This window comes from Aythya ferina (assembly GCF_964211825.1).
Source record: "Aythya ferina genome assembly, chromosome: 14".
In the NCBI taxonomy this organism is placed as follows: Eukaryota; Metazoa; Chordata; class Aves; order Anseriformes; family Anatidae; genus Aythya; species Aythya ferina.
Genome location: NC_140312.1, coordinates 3,763,714 through 3,783,056, shown reverse-complemented (window position 1 = coordinate 3,783,056; position 19,343 = coordinate 3,763,714). Strand labels below are relative to the sequence as shown.

At 39.8% G+C, this 19,343-nt stretch overlaps 1 protein-coding gene and 1 long non-coding RNA gene across 3 annotated transcripts in view; one reads left to right on the top strand and one right to left on the bottom strand.

Annotated features, from left to right (window-relative positions):
• The first annotated feature begins 2,691 nt into the window (after positions 1–2,691).
• On the top strand, positions 2,692–9,411 carry LOC311444435. The gene is made up of 2 exons (XR_014697891.1): positions 2,692–3,793; positions 5,646–9,411. It is a non-coding gene; the product is annotated as an uncharacterized lncRNA (long non-coding RNA).
• Positions 9,236–19,343, bottom strand: part of SMAD5 (SMAD family member 5) — a 68,188-nt gene continuing 58,080 nt past the window's right edge. For both annotated transcript variants that reach the window (XM_084535580.1, XM_084535579.1), the window contains 6 exons: positions 18,434–19,069; positions 16,991–17,242; positions 15,668–15,787; positions 14,835–15,056; positions 12,073–12,329; positions 9,236–10,831 (listed from right to left, as the gene is read on the bottom strand). In XM_084535580.1, coding sequence (XP_084391706.1) covers positions 10,688–10,831; positions 12,073–12,329; positions 14,835–15,056; positions 15,668–15,787; positions 16,991–17,242; positions 18,434–18,836 — 1,398 coding nt within the window. In that variant the 5' untranslated portion in view covers positions 18,837–19,069 and the 3' untranslated portion in view covers positions 9,236–10,687. The remainder of the gene's footprint in view (positions 10,832–12,072; positions 12,330–14,834; positions 15,057–15,667; positions 15,788–16,990; positions 17,243–18,433; positions 19,070–19,343) is intronic.

The following is a 19,343-nucleotide window of genomic DNA, read 5'->3' as shown; positions in this document are numbered from 1 at the left end:
AGGGGGTTGATGTCCTGGGCAAGCTTTTAGGCGCACAGCCTGCGGTGCTTTCCTCAATACCCAGAGCCACTGCAGAAGAAAGCTCTGCTGATGCTATTTTAACCTATGCATGAAATACACGGTAAGAAAACATTAGATATTTTCTCTTTTACCAGGTCCCAAATTCAAGCTGACCATAAAATCCACTTCCCAACCACTGGCATGCCAGGAGAGGCACCAAGTGTTTGTTCACTTATTGTAACCAGTTTATAGAGTGCACGCTACCCGCAGGGTCCCTAAGGTACCCTTCAACCCGTCCCCTCGCCTTCTGCCTGTCCCATGCTTGCCCTGACCCAAACACAGCATTCACTGGGGCTTTACAGAGAGCCCCTCTTCCCCACGTGCCTTTCAAAGAAGCCTCTCCATGTCCCCGTGCTCAGCTCCTCTGCGAGGCAGACTGGAAGATGATGAGCTCCCACGGGAAGGACAAGTGACATGCCACAAGTTCAGGGCACACTGCTCTGGGAAGCAATGTGGGCCCAGGCCAAAGAGGCTCTTCCTTCTGTGTTTTGCTTCTGAGGGATCAGTGGCTCCCATAAGGCTTGGAGAGCATCCGTACCCTTCAATACCCAGCCGCACTCTCTGCTGCACCAGGACCTGTGCTGACGGAGGTTGTGCCGCTTCTTCCTCTGACCAGGGAACTATTTCCACCCAGCAGAAGTGACACCTTTTGCATCTGAAGCTGCACTGCCTATAGATTATTTTTCTTATTAGTTTTCAGTCTCCTGGTTTTAAGCCTTTAGCCCACGGATGGCTTTGAACCTGGTTGTCTGAGCTGGTGGCAGACACTCCCTGAGATGCGCTTCCCACCAGGCTGAGCAGACACCACCAGCACGGTACTCCCCTGCCTGAGCAACTGCTGCTGTGCCTTAAAATGCCAGCTGGGGCAAGCCAGCAGGATCCATCCTTCCTGCTTTTCCTAGGTGCAAAGGGGTTGGGGTGGGCATTCACCTCCTGCTCTTCCCTTCCCCCCAAGCACTAACAAGAGGTTGAGCATTTTCTACACCGTGCCCGATGGCCATCGGGGCTAACACCTGGAAAGGACTCATCAGCAGGACACACAAAGCTGTCATAAAAGCAAGGGCAACAGGCAAAGAATAAAATCTGTAAGCTAAACATTTAGTTTCTATTCAGGACACCTCAGGTTGGTGCTGAAGCAGCGCTGTCTGCATGGCCACGCCATCCACATGGTGTCAAACCACAGAGCCCCAGCAATTTGTAACAGCACTTGCTCTAACGAGCCTGCTTCTGGTAACATCTTAAGAAGAGCCCTTATCCCTGGACACCACTTGAGAACAGGAATCACCACAACAAGGGCTGCTCCACAGCTCAGCTCTCAGTAAGAGGAGGAAGGAGGGAGCCTGGCACCGGCACGAAGCCATCAGCAAACACCGAGAGCAGCGAGTAGTCAGTCACTTTGGAGTTACACCCTGCAGAGGGGTTTTCTGGCCTTCTGAGCTCACAAAGAGGAGTGTCAATGAATAACTGGGTAGGGCACAATCCCAACTGCCTGGGGACAAGTGGTCCCGCTGGCTCAGCCGTGTACATGGCAGCACAAGGCTTGACCCAATGCCATCAGATGGGTGCAGGAGAGTTTGTTTCCGCTCTGCTCTGACCACAGCCTGTGTTCTCCTAACCCTTCTGAAAAGCAGGAGCTTTTTCCACCTGGTATTTGTTCATTTAAAACTTCAGATAAGAAATCAGATGGAGAAGAGGAAAGGAAGGCCCATGGGGCTGTGCTCGCCATGCAGCAGTTTGCTCTCTTCCTAGCCTGAGCTCTCCAGGCCCCGAGCAAATACACAAACTATAAACTGAAGCAGAAAAGTTCTGTTTAAATCCATTAATCCATATAGAAAGTCTCCTGGGCAGCAAGTTACACTGCCGTGTTTTTGCAAGTTCTTTTGCTCCCCTTTCTCATTTTCACCCTCCTGGCAACATCGTATGCCCCCTGTGTGGCCGAGCCTTTGCCCAGGGAGCGAGCATGGTACCCCACCGAATAACCTCTGTGGACACAACCTGTTCACTCCTAATTTCCAGGACTGAGACACTAATCTATTACAGAAAACTAAAGATTTTTTTATCCAGACTTCTTTCAGAGCAAGACTGTTCAGAGACCTGGAATCTCTCCGGTCTCAGGACACAGGGCCCTGTTTGGCTCTCAGAGAAGTTTCTGTGCTGTCTTGCATTGTCCCTAAAATTTCTCCGCTCCAGCCAAAGTCTAACTCACCCACACTGCTCCGAGCTTTCTCGAGAGGCTGATGGGTTTGCTGAGAGTCAGCTCGAGATTGAGACTTCAGAAAATGCGATTTTACAGGAATTTCACTGGATTACACAGCACTTTTGCATTTAGTCCTGGAAATAACAGTGCTCTTTACAATAGCAGATGTATGACTTCAAAAAAAGGAGGAGAAAAGCTTGTTTGTACAGAAGAAAACACACCTGTCCTTAGAACAAAAGAGCTGTCAATTTTAAAAGTTTTTCTTTCTTAATGTTTTATGGAAAAAAGGAGGAGACAGCAGTTACCTGCTTTTTTTTTTTTTTTTTTTTTTTTTTTTTTTACACAGAACTGATCAAGCAGAGATCAGCTACTCTGCACCTACAGCTGCTCTGCCTTATCAGCTTATCAGCAGTTTCCCCATCACTTACATTGAAGGGAAACACTGGGGCTAGCAAACCAAATATGTTGGATATAGGAGAACTGAACATTGCACTTCTCATACGATTTTTTTTTTTTTAATAGATTTGTCTTCACTTCTTGTGATACAACGAATACTTCTAGTGTCCTAGAGCAGATGTTGGTGCAGAACTGCCTGCTGTAGAACTGCCCAGCCACCAGCTCTAGACCTGGTGTAACCATCTCACCCAGAAAACAGGACGCAGGACAGCTGTGATGCTGCTTTCTTGCCTTTAGAAGAGCAGCTGATTATCAACACAGCACAAATGTAAGGTACCAGGGAAAAAAAAGAAAAGTTTGGTGCCTGGCACACTCTGCTAGGCTCTGGATTTCCTGCCTCCAGTTTTTTTAAATGAACTTTTAGATTTTATTTATTTATTTGGTCATTTCAGTTTCAACGTTATGCTCTGGCTAGAGCTGCAATATTTTCCTTTTAAGCGGACCCCGGATACCCCACAGCAGCATTTACCAGCCAGCACCACCACAGCCTCAGACACACCTTGGGAAGCGGAGAACTTGAAGACTTAGAGGACTGCAAGCCAGACCTGCCCTCGTGCTCGCACCCAACTAGAGCCTAAAAAATGTTGTTTACAGAAGTATTCGTACAGCACACTTGACCAGGTGGCCCTATAAGGCAGTTAACAAGAACAATATATTCAAAAAGAATTTGACGCAAACTGCCTGGAAATTGTAAAATGCTGCAGCACCCATCACATGGGCATTTTATGCATTTGCACTTGGGCCAAGTTTTCTTTCATTAAGGCTTGCTCCCTATTTTTAAATGCAAAAGCACCACAAGAAGGCAATCAGCTGAGGCTTCTTTCTTACCAGTGATCTTCAGGTCTAGTCCTTAGACTGTGCTGGACTCCAGAGGTCTCTGAATGGTTTTAGAGGAAAATATTGATAAATACAAGAATATAGGACTGAGGAAAAACCAGCCTGTTTCAGCCTACCTGCAAAAAAACAGCTAGCACATCCTCAAGGCACGATGGGCTGTTTTCCCCAGCACATCAGAAAACCTGGGCAAGCAGTAAGGCTCCAAAAAAAAATCCTTCAGAGAATTAAGGTTTCCTAGGTAAGGTAAGTGACCATGGCTCCAATCCCCTTCATTCAGGTAGGGGAAAACACACATAAAAGAAGGAAGATGGCATTTTTATTTATGGCTAAAGGACGCTTGTTCTTTTTTATGACTTTCCAATTCCTTCAAGTCACACCTGATCTGAACAGCTGGGAGCAGCACTGAGACATTAGTGCTCGGAGTGTATTTTGGTGGATTTAGTGATGGCTTCACACTGTGAGGATTAATAATTTCCCAAATTTTAGTTTCCATTTTGAAATCTGGTGTTCCGGCAGGTGATCAGTTCTGGAGACAGATACAAGTCCGATGACATGAGTCTCTTACCTCCAACTCCATAACATGTGCGTGTAGGCTGCATTTTTCAGCCCAGGTTAAGCTGTGTGCCAGCACGCAGCTTCCTTCTGCATTGCTGTTACACTTGCCAGTGGCTGGACTGCAAGCACAAAGCTAGAGCCAACCATCTTCACTACACCTGTATAAAAATGCACAGGATGACATTTCTTTACTTTGAAGTTTCTACACAGATACCCAAAACTTAAGGGGAATGATTACTTCTGTTGAATGTCATTAACCCAAACTGCTAATGCTGGCTGTCTACCAAACACAAGTCAGCACAAACTAACTCTCTTGCCAATACTCATCAAGCAGTAAGATGATGCAGTATCTAAAAACGTGTATTTAACCAAGGGGCTGATAATTTACAGGTACTTTGGGATTGCTACAAATGCCTTAGTGCACACAGAAGATAGCTGGCTCTGCATCCCAAGTCACAAGATTAGCTGTTTAAGAATTTAGGATTGGAGCCAGTGCTATCAGTGAGCATGGTCCAATGATTTTTTTTATTATTATTTTTTAATGCTGGCAGTATTCAGAAAGCACACCAGGTATACACAGTGGAGCTTTCTAGTAATAGCAGGTGGAACAGATTCTGCTCCGACTCGTCTCACCCCTTGTCACATCATCAACTGTCACAGCACACAACCAAACACCTCCTTCCCCCTCCAGCCCTCAGCTCACTAGTGTTCAGTGCAAAATTCAGTGACCCAGGCATGGAATCAAAGAGGTGAGCTCCCTAGGCAAAATTCATTGATTTCCTGTTATTTAGCTTCGGTGTAAAACTTTCTGAATGCTGATCAAGCAGGAGGAAAGTAAATATTCTGTAAATATGTGTCAATTGAGCTCAAAATTGCATAGGGCAATCCTGAATTTGGAAGTCATCGGAATCAGCATTTCCACAATGCCAAGTGCTCACTTCAGGAAAGCCGCCTGGAACATCCCCCCCGTTCTGTGCACTGACTCCAGACCATCACCAGCATCCTGCTGGGTGGATCCCTGCACAGACAGGACCAATCCTAGAATATCTCATTTCCCAATTTTTCCTAAATTCCTTGGAACAGCTTTTCTGTGTAAGTAGAATTTCTTGGGAGGGAGTCAGGGAAGGCAGAGAGCACTGCACTAGACAAGGCAGGCAGATCTCTCCTGGCACAACACATAGGCCACCCGACATCTCAGTACTGTAAACGCCAGTTGCATGTTTGCTTTGCTCTGCACACAGTGAACAGAAGCGGCCTCTGACTCACTTAACACACACCGCAGGTTGGGGTGGGGTGGGTGAGGTGGCGTTTGCCCAAAGCTTTTTCTTTTCTAAAAAATAATTTAAAAAACACCCAAAGAAAACAATAATCGGTTTCTGAGATTACTTTGGCTAGCTCCTCACAAGGATGTAACCATCAACTGTTAAAATACTTCTAAATTTCCCAGAGTAATAGGATTAACTTAACCTCTTAAATTCTATTAAATAATGTTTTAAATCTATTAATAGCCTTTTTTTTTTTTCTTCTTCTTACTTTATAGAAAGCTATTAATACAGATCAACGTCAAATTTCTGGAAAACCAACAAGCCACTGCAATGTGTAATTCAAGAAGTTACTAACCTGCAAAAAAGCCTCTATCATCTGGGCAGTACTATCACCATAAATCTTTTGTCAACTTTTCATGGCCATTATTCTCTTGGAAGAACATCAAAGCAGTATGAGGAGGGAAAAAAAAAAATTCCCCTTTCTCCCTTGCATCTCCCAATCTCAGTGCGAGTCTTTTCTACCTGATTGGGTGCTTCTTAGTACGCTGCAATTGCACATTCACAGGAGAACCAAACCAAAATAAACCAAACTTTTATTGAGAATACTGAGGACTTTGTGTAGTGTATCTGGAAGGTGGTGGTCTGCTAGCAAAAAGAATCAGTACTGGTTTTGAGTATCCTTTCTGTAGATCTTACATGGAGTGGCCGATTCCTGTGGAATTGGGGTTCAGTATTTTTGCACTCTTTCTACTAAAAAGGGGACTTCTTTTGATTCACACACGCCCTCAATTACTATTTCATACTCTGTTTCTGTAGTATCTTGATAAACAAGAGAAATGTTTTCGTCTCGTCAGTCTTCAGAAGTTAGTCTAATACACAGTAACATGAAGTTTGATAAAATGCTCCTAAATTTTTGTTTTATTGGAACAGGACTTGAACTTCAGGAGATATTCAAACAGCTTTCTTTTCAATTACCATTGGTCATCAGTCTAAAGCAACTCAGACATGATGAGTGGCTGTTTAAAAAGGTTATGGCCAGCCACAGTGGTAGAAAAAAAGAAATTATCCACCCCCAAAACACGCTAATCAGAATGTTACTTACAGATACACATCATTGTACTACTGATGCAACTATTTTTTTATAAGTATCAGCAAGTGAATATAATTCCTGCAATCAGAATTTTTGGCTGGCTGATGTTTCTGAGAGAACTGCAGCAAAAAGCTATAGAAAAACATTTTTATAATTACAACATCACATTTGTATGAGGAGGAACACGTACATGGTAAGGCATCAGCAGTGAGTTACAAGAACTCAATATAAGGCAACCGTTGTAAATAAGTATTTCAACCCATACTGAGATACAGATAAAGGAAATCAGAAAAATCCGCAGATTTTTTTCGTTTGTTTATTGAAATATGAGCAGCAGTATGCAAAAAAATATCTTTAAAACATAACATAGCAAAAACTAGTAATTTTAAAATTAACAAAATAAAAAGATGTTTAGAGTTAAATGAAAAACTCATTGCTAGAACTGTGTTTCCTACAATGTAAACAAAAGCATAAAGGTTATGCTTGCAACAAACACAGAAGCAGGTTTATGGAGCAGCACAATAAAGCAAATTTATGTTGTAATCTGATGGTTTGGTCTATTGATTTCAATTCAGAATGGGTTTCCTTCCTAAACAGAAACTTCACAACTACAAGAAGTTAGTCACATTTTTGTCTTTTGAAGCAAAACATTTAGCAAATGTTTTGTTGGCTTCTCTAAAGACCATCACTAGCAACACTTTGGGCAACTCAAACAATACACTGGAAAAAAAAATATTTTAAACTAAGGAAAAAGCTTGACACATTTCAGTGTTTGTCTAGACTTCCACTACGAGAGTAGCCGTCCAAGAACTGACAACTTTCACACTGTAATACTGTGGGGAAAAAAAAAAAGTCATAGCTTCAGGCAAAAACCAGAAGAATTCCAATATTTTAAACAGTTCCACACTGCATCGTGATATGTAGGCTGTTTCATCACTGTTTTGACTAACGGGCTGTTTTGTTAGGCTTGTCTCTCATTGGTCAGCCATACTCGAAGTTTTATTTTGGTTTCCTTTGGTCCTATAGATTTTATAACCCAATGTCAACTTTTCGTGTATAACTACGTCATGCCTAACGCAATTAAACGAACGTAATACTTACACAAAGTGCTGGATTGACTGCCAGCAAGACTGATGTTCTTAGAGAAGGAATATCCAAGCTACTATCTTATCTTAGTGACTATAAAAGCAAACCTGGAAGATCTCAGCATATGCCTGGTTCAGGCTCTTTACTGGTATTGCCAAAGCTGTTAATTAATGCTGTGGTTGGTTGTAAAGTAGAAACATGCCCCAAAAGGAGAAAATACTTACACTTACAAAAGCCAAAACAGTTTTCACTGAAGAGTAACGTTCAGTCTAAGCTGGGCTATACTGGAAAGGCTCCATCTTCCACTACCACACTACTGGCTGATTCGATTTCTCCATCCCTCCATCTAGGATAAGTGACTTATACACAAGCACGCTGCAACAGAAGCAGCAACTCTGCTACCACGACACTTGAAACATTATTAGTGTCACACAGTTCTCATCCAACCCATCCATGCACTGACACCTGAATTTTGTATCAGCAGCACAGATAAACTAAGCAGGATTAGGACCACCATGAACCAGTAGTGCACATGATTTGCTAAGAAGCTGTCAAAAAAGTCCTACTTAAAAGGAACAGAGAAGCAGAATATAGGCAAATCTTACTTGGTCTGCTCTTGCAAGCCTGCCCCAGCAAAATCAGCAGCCACAAGGATATCCCCAGCACTGCATATATTACAGATCAAGAATATGTACACAAGCACAGAAATGCCAGAGTACTTTAGCACTTAATGACAGCATTAGAAGTGGGTTAACTAGAGAGTATTGCAGAAATTATGGTTTACTGCATGGGTAGCCAATCTAACCACAACACTAGCACTAAGCAGCAGCTCTGACTCACCAACTCCCACTTCAGCACCCATTCTTGAGTCATTTAGTTGGCCACATCCAAACAAGTGAACAGAGATGAAGCCAGGTGAAAAACATTATGGATAAAGCAAGATCTTGTACCTACAACTGAGATCTTTCCTTAATCCAACGTGCCATGACATTTATTATAAAAGCTAATCCAGAAAAAAAAATAAATCTGTAGTGTCAAATATACATATTCAGCAACTTGACAAAAGCCGGGTCTGGGGAGTGGAAAATGCAAGTATGATCCTGTGGCCAACTGACTTTGCATCTTATTCAATCAGCAGAACCATCTGTGGGTTGCAATCCCAAAGAATGAAAGAGAAGGCCCCAAAGATGAGTGGCAAACATTGATTTTTTTTTCCCCTTCTCCTGAAGATGCACTTGTTTGTTTTTAAACACACTGGAGAAACTGGTTTAAAAAAAAAAAAAAAAAAAAAAAAAAAAAAAAAAAAAAGCAAAACACCAAGTAATATAGAAATTCCTGTACAAGAGAACATTAGGGTTCTGCAGAAGTGTTACAGTTTATCTTTATTCCTTTAAGGCATTTCATAAGAAACATTTTAATGACACGTAAACAACTTTATTCCTTTAAGATGATCTGTTACTTAGGTACCATATGATGCATGATTTCCACATTTGAGCAGAAACTGTCATTCAACAGAAGACAAAAGAACTTGTGTAAGCAATTGATGTCTCAGGATTGCAGTAGTTAACTGCAATGCACCTTTTAGTGAGTATTTGCATTTTTGAAGTTTTTAGTCTCTCCCCCAAATACTGAACTCTCTCCTGAAGTGGAGTTAGGGAAAGAGTAAAAAAGAAAATGAGTTCTGCATGCAAAGGCACTTTGTACATAATTAACTTCTAATTCTCAGAATGTTTCTTTCAACCTCATTTTTTTTTTTTTAATTATTTAAAAGGGGAAAACTATGCATGTGTTACTTAACTGATTTCTTTTAGTGTTTAGTACAGTGTTTAAATTGAGTAATACAACAGTACAGGCAACAGGATTCCTTACATGACAGAGAAATTTCATCATCGTATTAATGCAGTCCTTGAATTCCATAAAGCTGCCAATTACAGTTTTGAGTCTTCTGACTGAACACCTGCCTTTAAGGTCAGGCTCAAGACCACTTTTCATGTAGGCTACAAAGAAGTGATTACTTTTGGTCATTACCAACAGGTCTGTATTAAATTACATGATCTGGAAGTAAAAGCTTCTGCATTCAGTTACTAATTTGCTAAGCCACTCACAGTCTTCAAAGAGACTCAAACTCATACTGAAAGTGAATTAAATAGTGTAATCACTAATACTGCATAATGTCTACCGAGAGATTAAAAAGCTTAACACAGATCAATTCCAGACAGGTAAAATAAACAGCTAGAACACCGAAAAGAAAACAAAAAACTTATTCCTTCGAAAAAGTAGTAAGCATTTACAAATTGTAGTGTTTATGTTAAAATAGAGAAAGGTACCTAAAAAGAAATAGGCCTTGGCAACCACATCCAAACGGCATGAGTGTAAATCAAAGCAAAACAAGAATTACTACTCCAGAAACGTGCAAGATGTTTATCTTGTATCAATTACTATTTAAAATGGTGGTTAAAAGCAATATTACAAAACTGAAGTGGGAAAAGGCTAAGAACTGCTACTCTGCATTAATATACAGTGTGTTTACGACAGCATTTTCCAATAGACAAGTGTTTTTACACCACTCCAATATTTGTAAAAAGTATATTTCATGTGTACACTTAAAAAAAATCATTGTTCAATCTGAGGCAAATTAGCCATAATAGTCTAATTTTGCTTATGACAGATGTCAACCTTAATTTGTTAAGCAACTAAACTAAAAATACAGCTTGCAAGCTGGAGCTGCACATGTTCAAACAGTTTTATAAACGTTTAAAAAAAATCCCAAACTATGATATGTATTTATTTTTCTGAAGTCAGTCTTCATAATTCTTGTCCCTACAGGACAAAAAGAAAAAAAATTTCCAGTTAAGACATATGCCTGTTTAAGTTCTACTCCAAGTAGGGGAAAAGTGTTCTGAATTTTTCAATAGACTTTTTTCCCTTAGGGCTCAACTGTCACTTAAGCATCACAAGAACAAATTGAAATGTAAAACTGATCAGCTATACACAATGGAATTGGTCACAACGGGATTTAAAAAAAAAAAAAAGTTAAACCATAAGATCCATTCTCCATACAGCTCACAGTATCCATACTGGAAGTTTCTCTAGAGTTGGAGCAAGTTCACTAAAAATAATGCTGAAGATAGAATTTCAGCACTATGAAACAGATGAGATGGGATTAAGAGGAGAACCCATTTGTGTAAGTACTTTATCCAGCCACTGGAGGGGCCCATGAAGATGAATTTCTATCCAGCATGGGGTGCTCGTGACATCTTGTCGATGATATTCAGCTCCCCAGCCCTATAAAAATGAACAAAATATTATAAATCAAGTTGAGAATATACTCACATTCTGAAATAACTGTACTAACAAGCACTAGAAAGTAATATATGATATATATCTGAAGGTAACTCACAATCTAGCAACAAATCTTATCATCTATAGATAAGAAAAAAAACTCAGGTTTGGAAGGAGTGGTAGGGAGGCTGTGCTCAGAAGCCATAATCAAGTCTCCTCTGCTAGATCTAGAGTCATTACGTGAGCTCCAGAGGGACTCCTAGCTATAACTGCATCTCTTTTCTGTTTCTCCCTCCTGCTCCCTGTCCTCCACACTCTCAAACTGAACACTGTTCATCACCACTGGCAAAACAAACAATTGTAAGATTTTGAGAAACGTGTCTCATCTTGTGCTTATGCAGTATTTAACTACCTGGAGTTCATTTGGGTTTGTAGGCAGCACTATGACATGTATCTAAAGAGCAGGACAAGGTATAACGTATATAATGGTATATCTGGTTAACCTGAATGAACCAGGAGCCCTACCATATTTACTAACTCAGGCCAAATAGCAAGTGCAATGGGTACAAAAAGATCCTTGAGGCAAGATCCACAGAATTCCATTGGTTTTAACATGTCAATTTATAAATGGAACAAAGATTTCCTGCTTCATTTCATTTTAACCTTGAATACTTCATATCAAGCTTTCTTTTTGGACACAATGTGACAAAAACTGGAGGGACAATCAATTTTGAGGAAACACTACTGTGAGAATAACAGGACAGTTTGATTTCTTGGATTTAAATTATTTAATTTCCATATTAAATACAGTTATATAATTGTTTGTTAAATTTTTAAACTATTTGAAGGAGTTGCACAATTTTATTCAATCATTTACGCTCCTCTCTACTCACATTCTTGTAATGCTCTTGTAGTTTATTTTGCTCAGATTCAGAGCACTAGCTCAAATCTCCTTTAGTAACTTTAGAGTAACTACAATGATTAAAACCTTGTCCAGAATATTTAGAGTAACTGAATACATAGCCAATGTTCAACAGGCAAACTGTGCTTTTCTTTTCAGGCACCAATACCCTAATTTCCTTCATTTCTCCCTCCTAAGTCAGCATTTTCAACGTATTTTAAAATTGAAAATAAGCAAATCAGGTTCAGAACTGCTTTGCTACATCGCTATGGTGCTATTGTAAATTACTGCTGAGTACCCAAATCCACAATAAGTTTAAATGCCCCCAAAATAATTTCTTTACCTTCACAAAACTCATTCGAATGGTGCACATTTTGGTGAGTTCATATACTGCTTCAAATCCGTGGTTGACAGACTGAGCTAAAAGCTGAGCAAATTCCTGATTGTTAAAAATTTTCAGACTGCATCCACTAGGAATCTTGCACACAGTTGTTGGATGAAAGCCGTGGTGGTAGTTGCAGTTCCTGCTCTGTACAAATATGCTGCTATCGCTTAAACACTCAGCATAGACTTCCCCACCAACATAGTAGAGATGAACACCTTGAAAAAAAGAGAAAAACGTTTCAATTTTTTTAAAAATAAAAAAATAGCGTACTTAACCCCCTTGACATCAGAGACAACTACGTAAGTTTTCTGTTTAACAAGCTTTTTGAAAAAGCTGTTTTGTCCCACCCGTCTTATGCCCACAGCGTAACACATTTCCATTTCAAAATACAACAGGCTTCATTATGCATCAACCACTAGATGTCCTTCTCTCGTCAACTACAGAACAGAACGAAAAAACTACCACCCATGTCAACAGCTATTACAAGCTAGTTTCCTAGAGAACTTATGCAGATTCTAAAACTGCAGTGTTAAAAAACTGTTGGCTTCCACCCATGAGAATTCCAAAGAAAATAAAAGAGTCTTCGGTGCAGGGGTAGTGATAGACATGAATGAGAAAGTACATCCCTAGTCTGCTCGGATTTTCAGCCTATTTTTTCAAGCAAAGGCAGATGTGAGTCCTATTATCTGTACAAATTAAATAACATCAGGTTTTACAGACTTTAAAAATCAAGGTAGACCCTAGACTTATTATAACTGCCTGGTTTCAGCGATGCACATAAATAATTCCCTCTCTTTATATTCTGAAGCTCCTACTACATACAACATCTGACTCAAAATTTAAATATAAAAGCCACTAATCCTTTCAGTGCCTGACCACGGATGCTCACTGCCACTTTTCCACCACATCTTCACCCTTTCCCCCACCCGCCACTGCCATACAGTTGTGTTTTAGTTCAGTTTGGTTAAGTCTTTCTTGAAAGGCTCTGAGAATCAACTGCTGACTATGCCATCGTTTACCAGGTGAGGCTGTAGCAAGCCAACAAATGCAAGCTGATCTTTCAGGCAGCAACAACTGTTGTGAACATTGCTAGATCCATTTAGGACTACGGCTGAATGAAGTTTACACAGAGGAACCCTTGGCTTGATCAACTATAAACAGCTGGCAGAAAATCTGGGTGAGCAAGAATACATCTTCACTACACAACCCTATTTATGGCACAGAGACCACCACCACTTGCTAGCAAAATTATTTTTGGTAAAGGCCTACTGAGAGATATAAAAAGAAGGGAGCTGTATAATATAACAGTCTCAGAAGAACACTGATATGTCAAAACAAAAATGCACAATTAGAAATCATTTGTGCTTGCAATACAGTATGTCTACACAAGAAGTTCAGCAGATAGAATTGGGTAGTTTTTGTGAGGCAAAAAACTCCAAGACCTTCCAAACAAAAGCCACACATTATCTTTTATCCCAAACCAATCTGAATTTTTCTCAGGAATGCTACTATAAAGCAGTTTTAGCTTAGTAACTAGTACTAGACACACAGCATTTTAAAGCTCCAGATTTACTTGTAGTTTCTACTACTCTATGTGATCTTGGATCCATTTTAAATATAACATTTCTCTGCCAGTACCATCAAAAGTGGTCAAAGCAAAAAAATCTGACAGTAATTTTCCCCTACTCCCATCTACCTCAGAAAAAATGAGTTGTCTTTCATTTATATTAATCCTTCTTAGACAACAGAATTGCAGAGATAAATTTCTAAAAAGTATTAATATACGTCTGGCAGTTTCCAAAACAACTGAAAAGTGTTGCCATGTTTATAGTAGTTTCTAATTAAAAGCCTCATAAGGGACAGGACAGGCCTTGAAGATGCACTATCAGCAACAGTGACTTGCATCTGGAAAGCTGAAGCCTGACCATATCAAACAATTTTAGGTGCTAAAAAGGCCTCTGGATCGGTGCAATAGAAATCAGGTTCTCTTCTCAGGACTTCACCAGTTAATTACAAAAAAGGGCATGCTCAGAAAGGGAGCACTACATTTTAAGATAATCCAAGCACATTCCATCAAGGATGAACACTGCGCATCTATACATGCTATCAGCCAAACATTACGGGAAAACTAGAAGATCTTGCAAAACCTGCTGTCTCCAGGAATCCCTCCCACACACATACACACCCATGGATTCACTCAGACAAATGAGCCCTTGCAGTTTTACATTAGCACTTCAAAGTCCTGCTGCCAACTTATGCAAGATATTTGAACATACTGTAGACAGTAGTGTAATACCCTGCATGAACAACAAAAATAAAAAGCGTATCTTTGATATACTGTAAAGTGGTATGAAGAATTCGATTTACGAAGCAGATATAAAACTTCAGAAGTCCTGCAGTGTGTTTCTTGGTGCTGAAATAAAAATTTCTACATACAGAATATCATTAACCATAACGAAAAACCCCTATGACACTATAGATTGGTAAGAATGAGTTAAATTTTTAAATTAGTAATAAAGAAAAATGTATGCCATTTCTAAACCAATTAGAAACAAACCATGCCTAAGTAACTTGTCTTCAGATACTGGAGAAGTAGATAATAAACCACAGAATATTTCAGCTTCTCTGTGCTGCAACAATGACTACTCACAAACAAGAACAGAAGAAGTAAAAAACAGGACTTTAGCTTCCTAATCATGCATAATATGACAAAGCTTTACCTTTCCCAATATGTCGTCTAGTGTTCTCAATTGTTGAGTTGCGATTAACATTCGAGAGCAAACCTAAGCAGAACCTGTTTTTATTATTGGAGGGATCTGTAAACCCATCTACTAAGACACTTGTAGAAGATGCATGAAAAGCCTCTCCAACACGATTATTTAATTCGTAATACACGATCGAACACCAATGTTTGGGTTCTTCATAGGCAACAGGCTGAACATCTGAAAATAAGCAAAATGGAAATAACAGTTTACATAACTGTCAAAATATCAAAACTAAAACTGCAAAGCAAGTCTTCCAGGATATCAATAATCAACAGCTTAGCCAACTTTTATGATGAGCAAGAACAGTCCTGATTAGTCTTAATTATTTTCACGCATTTCAGCTGTCTGTTGATTTTAATCACTTTCCTATTTTAAGTCTGATATCAAGAAGAAAAACACACAAAAAACACAAATGACTGATACCCGGTGAAACCTTCCACTTTTTTTTTTTTTTTTTTTTTAATTATTGCTATTTTGGCAATTTTCAGAGCCTTTGTGAATATAGAATTCTGACAGCAAGCAAAAGTAGCAGGAAAAACCCTAATTCTGAGAACGAAAAAGTTCAATTCATCGTAAACCATACTACTTATCTGAGGCATTAAAAGCAAGAGAGGCAAATGAGCAAGGCAAGTTTTGCTTCGTAGTTCTTACTGTTACAACTCCAGTTTTTCTTGGACTACTTCCACCTATGAACACAGATTTATTGCATCATTTGAAGCTATTCATTCAACTTGGTTGTGAGTACTAAGAAACCAAACAATGTTACTTTTACATACTATACAACTTACCTCTGGTAGATATATTTGGCATAATTTGAGGGATCATTGTATTGCTTGTGTCCATAGACTGCGAGTTATCCTGCCCCATCTGATCATCAGGGGGCATATATGCAGGAGGTGGAGTATCAGCTACAAACAAAAAAAAAAAAGACTGAATAAACCTCAACCATTTAAATTATTTATTTATTCACTTTACAGTTGTAAACACATTAAAATATTCTTTAATAGGAGATATTAAAACATTTGGACCAGTTTTCAAAGTAACATGAAGACAATACAGCCAGCTGTCTTTACAGCAAACTTCTTCAGCAGCTGCATTCTTAGTTTAGAAGAGACAAGGCTAGACATGAGAAAAACTAAGATATGCACCTTTTTCTTTGTTTTTTATAACTGCACTTCTGCAGCTGGACAAAACGACTACAGCTCCCACTTTTAGTACCACAAACACTAGCTTTTGTACCCACTGCTTCTCTCTGCTCAGAAAGAAACGAGGAAGAGGTAGAAATACTAATGTTATTTGCTATAGCCTGATGAAGGCCTACACCAGACAGTTATTTTTTCACTGCTTGTGTAGGCTGAGTTCATTGCACAAGCGTGCATTTCTGCATTGCTCCCTCCATTCAGCAGCAGTTAGTCTACTAACACAGTTACCCCTTATTTCAGAAATTCACTCTGGATATCATCCTTACTACTGATCTCGGTCACTCCCCACTCAAGAGGGATATCATGCTGACTGGACATTCTTTTTGCAGCAATGGGCAGTCAGAGAGAAACAAGATGAGGTCACTGAGCTCCTGGAAAGATGAATTCTGTAATTCTTTACCTCCGCAGCTTTCTAAATCACACCAATAATCAGACAGATTCAACATGGCTTCTTCCCTTTGCCCCTTTCAGTCAGGCTTTCCCCTCATTTTCACCCAAATCAGTTAAGCTTGTCCCATTGAGAATTTGTTCCATTTTTTTCCAGTTAAATACCACACTTAAGTGTTCTCATTCACAGAAAGACATTGAAAACACCTTTTTGATAAGCCTGTGGCATCAGCTTTCTTTTCAATGCTTGACATTCTTCTAAAGCGTGTCAGTTATTCTACATTGAAGCTGTGCAAAATAACTCACTACTACGGTATCTGTGACAAAGAGTATTTGTAAAGATAAAACAATTAATTCTAATCAGCAACGAATCCAAGATTAAAACTCCTTAACAAGCAAGCAACAAAGCAATTTATTGTAAGTACCACAAATGCCTGAGTTAAGTCACAACAGGTCTTAGCACTGCAATAAAACCTTTCCATTACTTTTATTAAGTTCACATTTATGCTTACGTGTACTTACCTGGTAGCTGAAACGGACTAGATGGTCCAGAGCTAGCTGGGGAGCTTGGGTAAGTGCTGCTGGCTGGAGAAGGTGGATAGGGACTGTTTGGCGAAATGGAAAATGGAGTGCTGTTGGGTTGCTGGAAAGAGTCTGGAAATGTCGCATTGTGTGGCATATGTGGTTCGTTGTGGCTTAGGTTCCTGAACTGAACTAGTAGGCTGTGCTGTGGATTGAATTCACTATGTCTAGGCACTAACACTGGAGGTAGAACTGAAAAAGCAAGCAAACAAAACACAGAGAAACTTCGATTAAAAACTGAATTAGAAGGAAAAGGACATAAACCATGTGCTCGCCATGAAAATTTCAATACCGGTACGTGTGGAGAGAAGAGGATTCATCTGTCATGACAACACCCCATCCTCTCTCCTTCATTTTTAAATTACACTTTATCACGGCCTAAAACTTTACCCTTGCAGAAGACAGAGCTGAAGTACACTTGTATTTCATGCAACAAGAAGCCATTTCTTTTATTATTATTAAAAAGAGTTCACATGCAGCGTGTAACGAAGTACTGATTTGGAAGTGCAAAACCCACTATATCTGTGCACAATCAAAGCAGTACAGACAGAAATCCAGACAACATTACTACAGTCGAACTATATAGCTACATTTAGACCTTTTCGCTGAAGACAATCTGTAATACAGTAGACAACTACTGCTAAATTGGAGTTTGAACTTTTAAATTCAAGAGTGCTGACTGAAGTCTGGAATTCAAGGGCTACAGTAGAGCCCTTGAGCACAACAATCAGTTGCAGCAGAGATGCAACCATTTCGTGGAACAACGGAAGGCATTTTCACCACACCTTCCAGAGCAACCTAATTCTTCTCTCCCACTCATAACCACAGTCCTCCCTCCTCACCTTCTCCCAAGGCAATGTGTCTTAACAGCAGACTTGCAACCTGCCACAAACGTGGTACCTACCTCGATCTAAGCGATCATTCCTAGTTCTGTTCAACTTTGCTGCTTACTGGTAGGAGTCAAGTGGGGAGCACCAAATCCCAGAATTTTTTTAATCCCCTCGGTTCATGTCACTCACTAATGAATAATAAAACCCTGAAAGAATGCTACCAATCTCCTTGCAAAGACTGAAGTTTGTAAACATATGTCTCAAAGAGAACAAGGTCTGTCAATTACTGCCTTCCTACTTGATGGTAAATAAGGACTTCACCACTAACATTTAAGGTAGCAGGCTGGGGGAAAAGCATGATTTGCCACCAAGAAAACCAGTACAGAATGGACAACACACCTCACCATAACCCTACAGGAAAATTATACTTTTGAACATTATTCTTCCAAACTCCCTCTTACACCAGATTTAATTCATTGTATAGTACTGAAGCGAAGAACAAGTGGCTCCTGGAGATTTTGTCCAGCTTTCAGATAGCCATGCTCAAACATACCTGGGCTCTCCACCCTCTTATAGTGGTATGGATTGATGCAGACTTCCTTCTGTTTAGATCCAAAAGGAAATTCACAAATATCCAATGGCTTCAGCTCATGATGGCTTTGGAGATCAGGCCAACGCCAAACACGACAGTAAATTACATGGGGAAGGCCTTTTCTGTGAGAAACTTGAAGTCGTCCATCTAAAGAACGGGGGATGGTAACACACTTGCTGGGCTGTCCTGGACTGCTCAAGGCTTTCTCCAGTTCTTCCATAGCACCCTTTTTCTTTTTCAGCTTTTTTACCAAGGCATCAACAGCTTTTTCTGCCCATTTTTCTTCTTCATCTCCTTGTTTCCAGCCCAACAGACGCTTTACAGCTGGGCTAGTAAAGGAGAACAAACTGGCCATTGACGTCATTTGACACAAGTCTTCAAAAGGTTTGTTGGGTTTTGTCTGTTGTTTTTTTTTGTTGTTGTTGTTGGGCTTTTTTTGGTTGTTTTTCCTCTTGTTTTCAAACAAATGTCAGTGTAACTGAAAGCAGTTACTGCCACTGATGAACTGTGCTCTTTCTTGGACGCTGACAAACGAACATAGATGCCAGTGATGAAGTCTTCACATCAGAAATAACGATCAATTCTTCCAATTTAGCACTATTAAGAAGATGAGTAAACAGGCAATTAGTAAAGAATAAGGCAAAACAAAAAAGCAGATATTAAAATAATTCCTATTTCAACCCCAGCCATTGCATCTGATTTTATTTCAGAACAAAACCCGAAAACTATCAGAATCTCTGCCTACAGCTGAATAAAGTAAAACGTGATCAAATCCCCAGCTGCTGCATTTCTGATTAGTGGGAAAAAGGACAGTTAGAGGACCAAAGAGGCAGCACGGTTTCTGTCAGCAATATTGTCCAACCATTCCTTA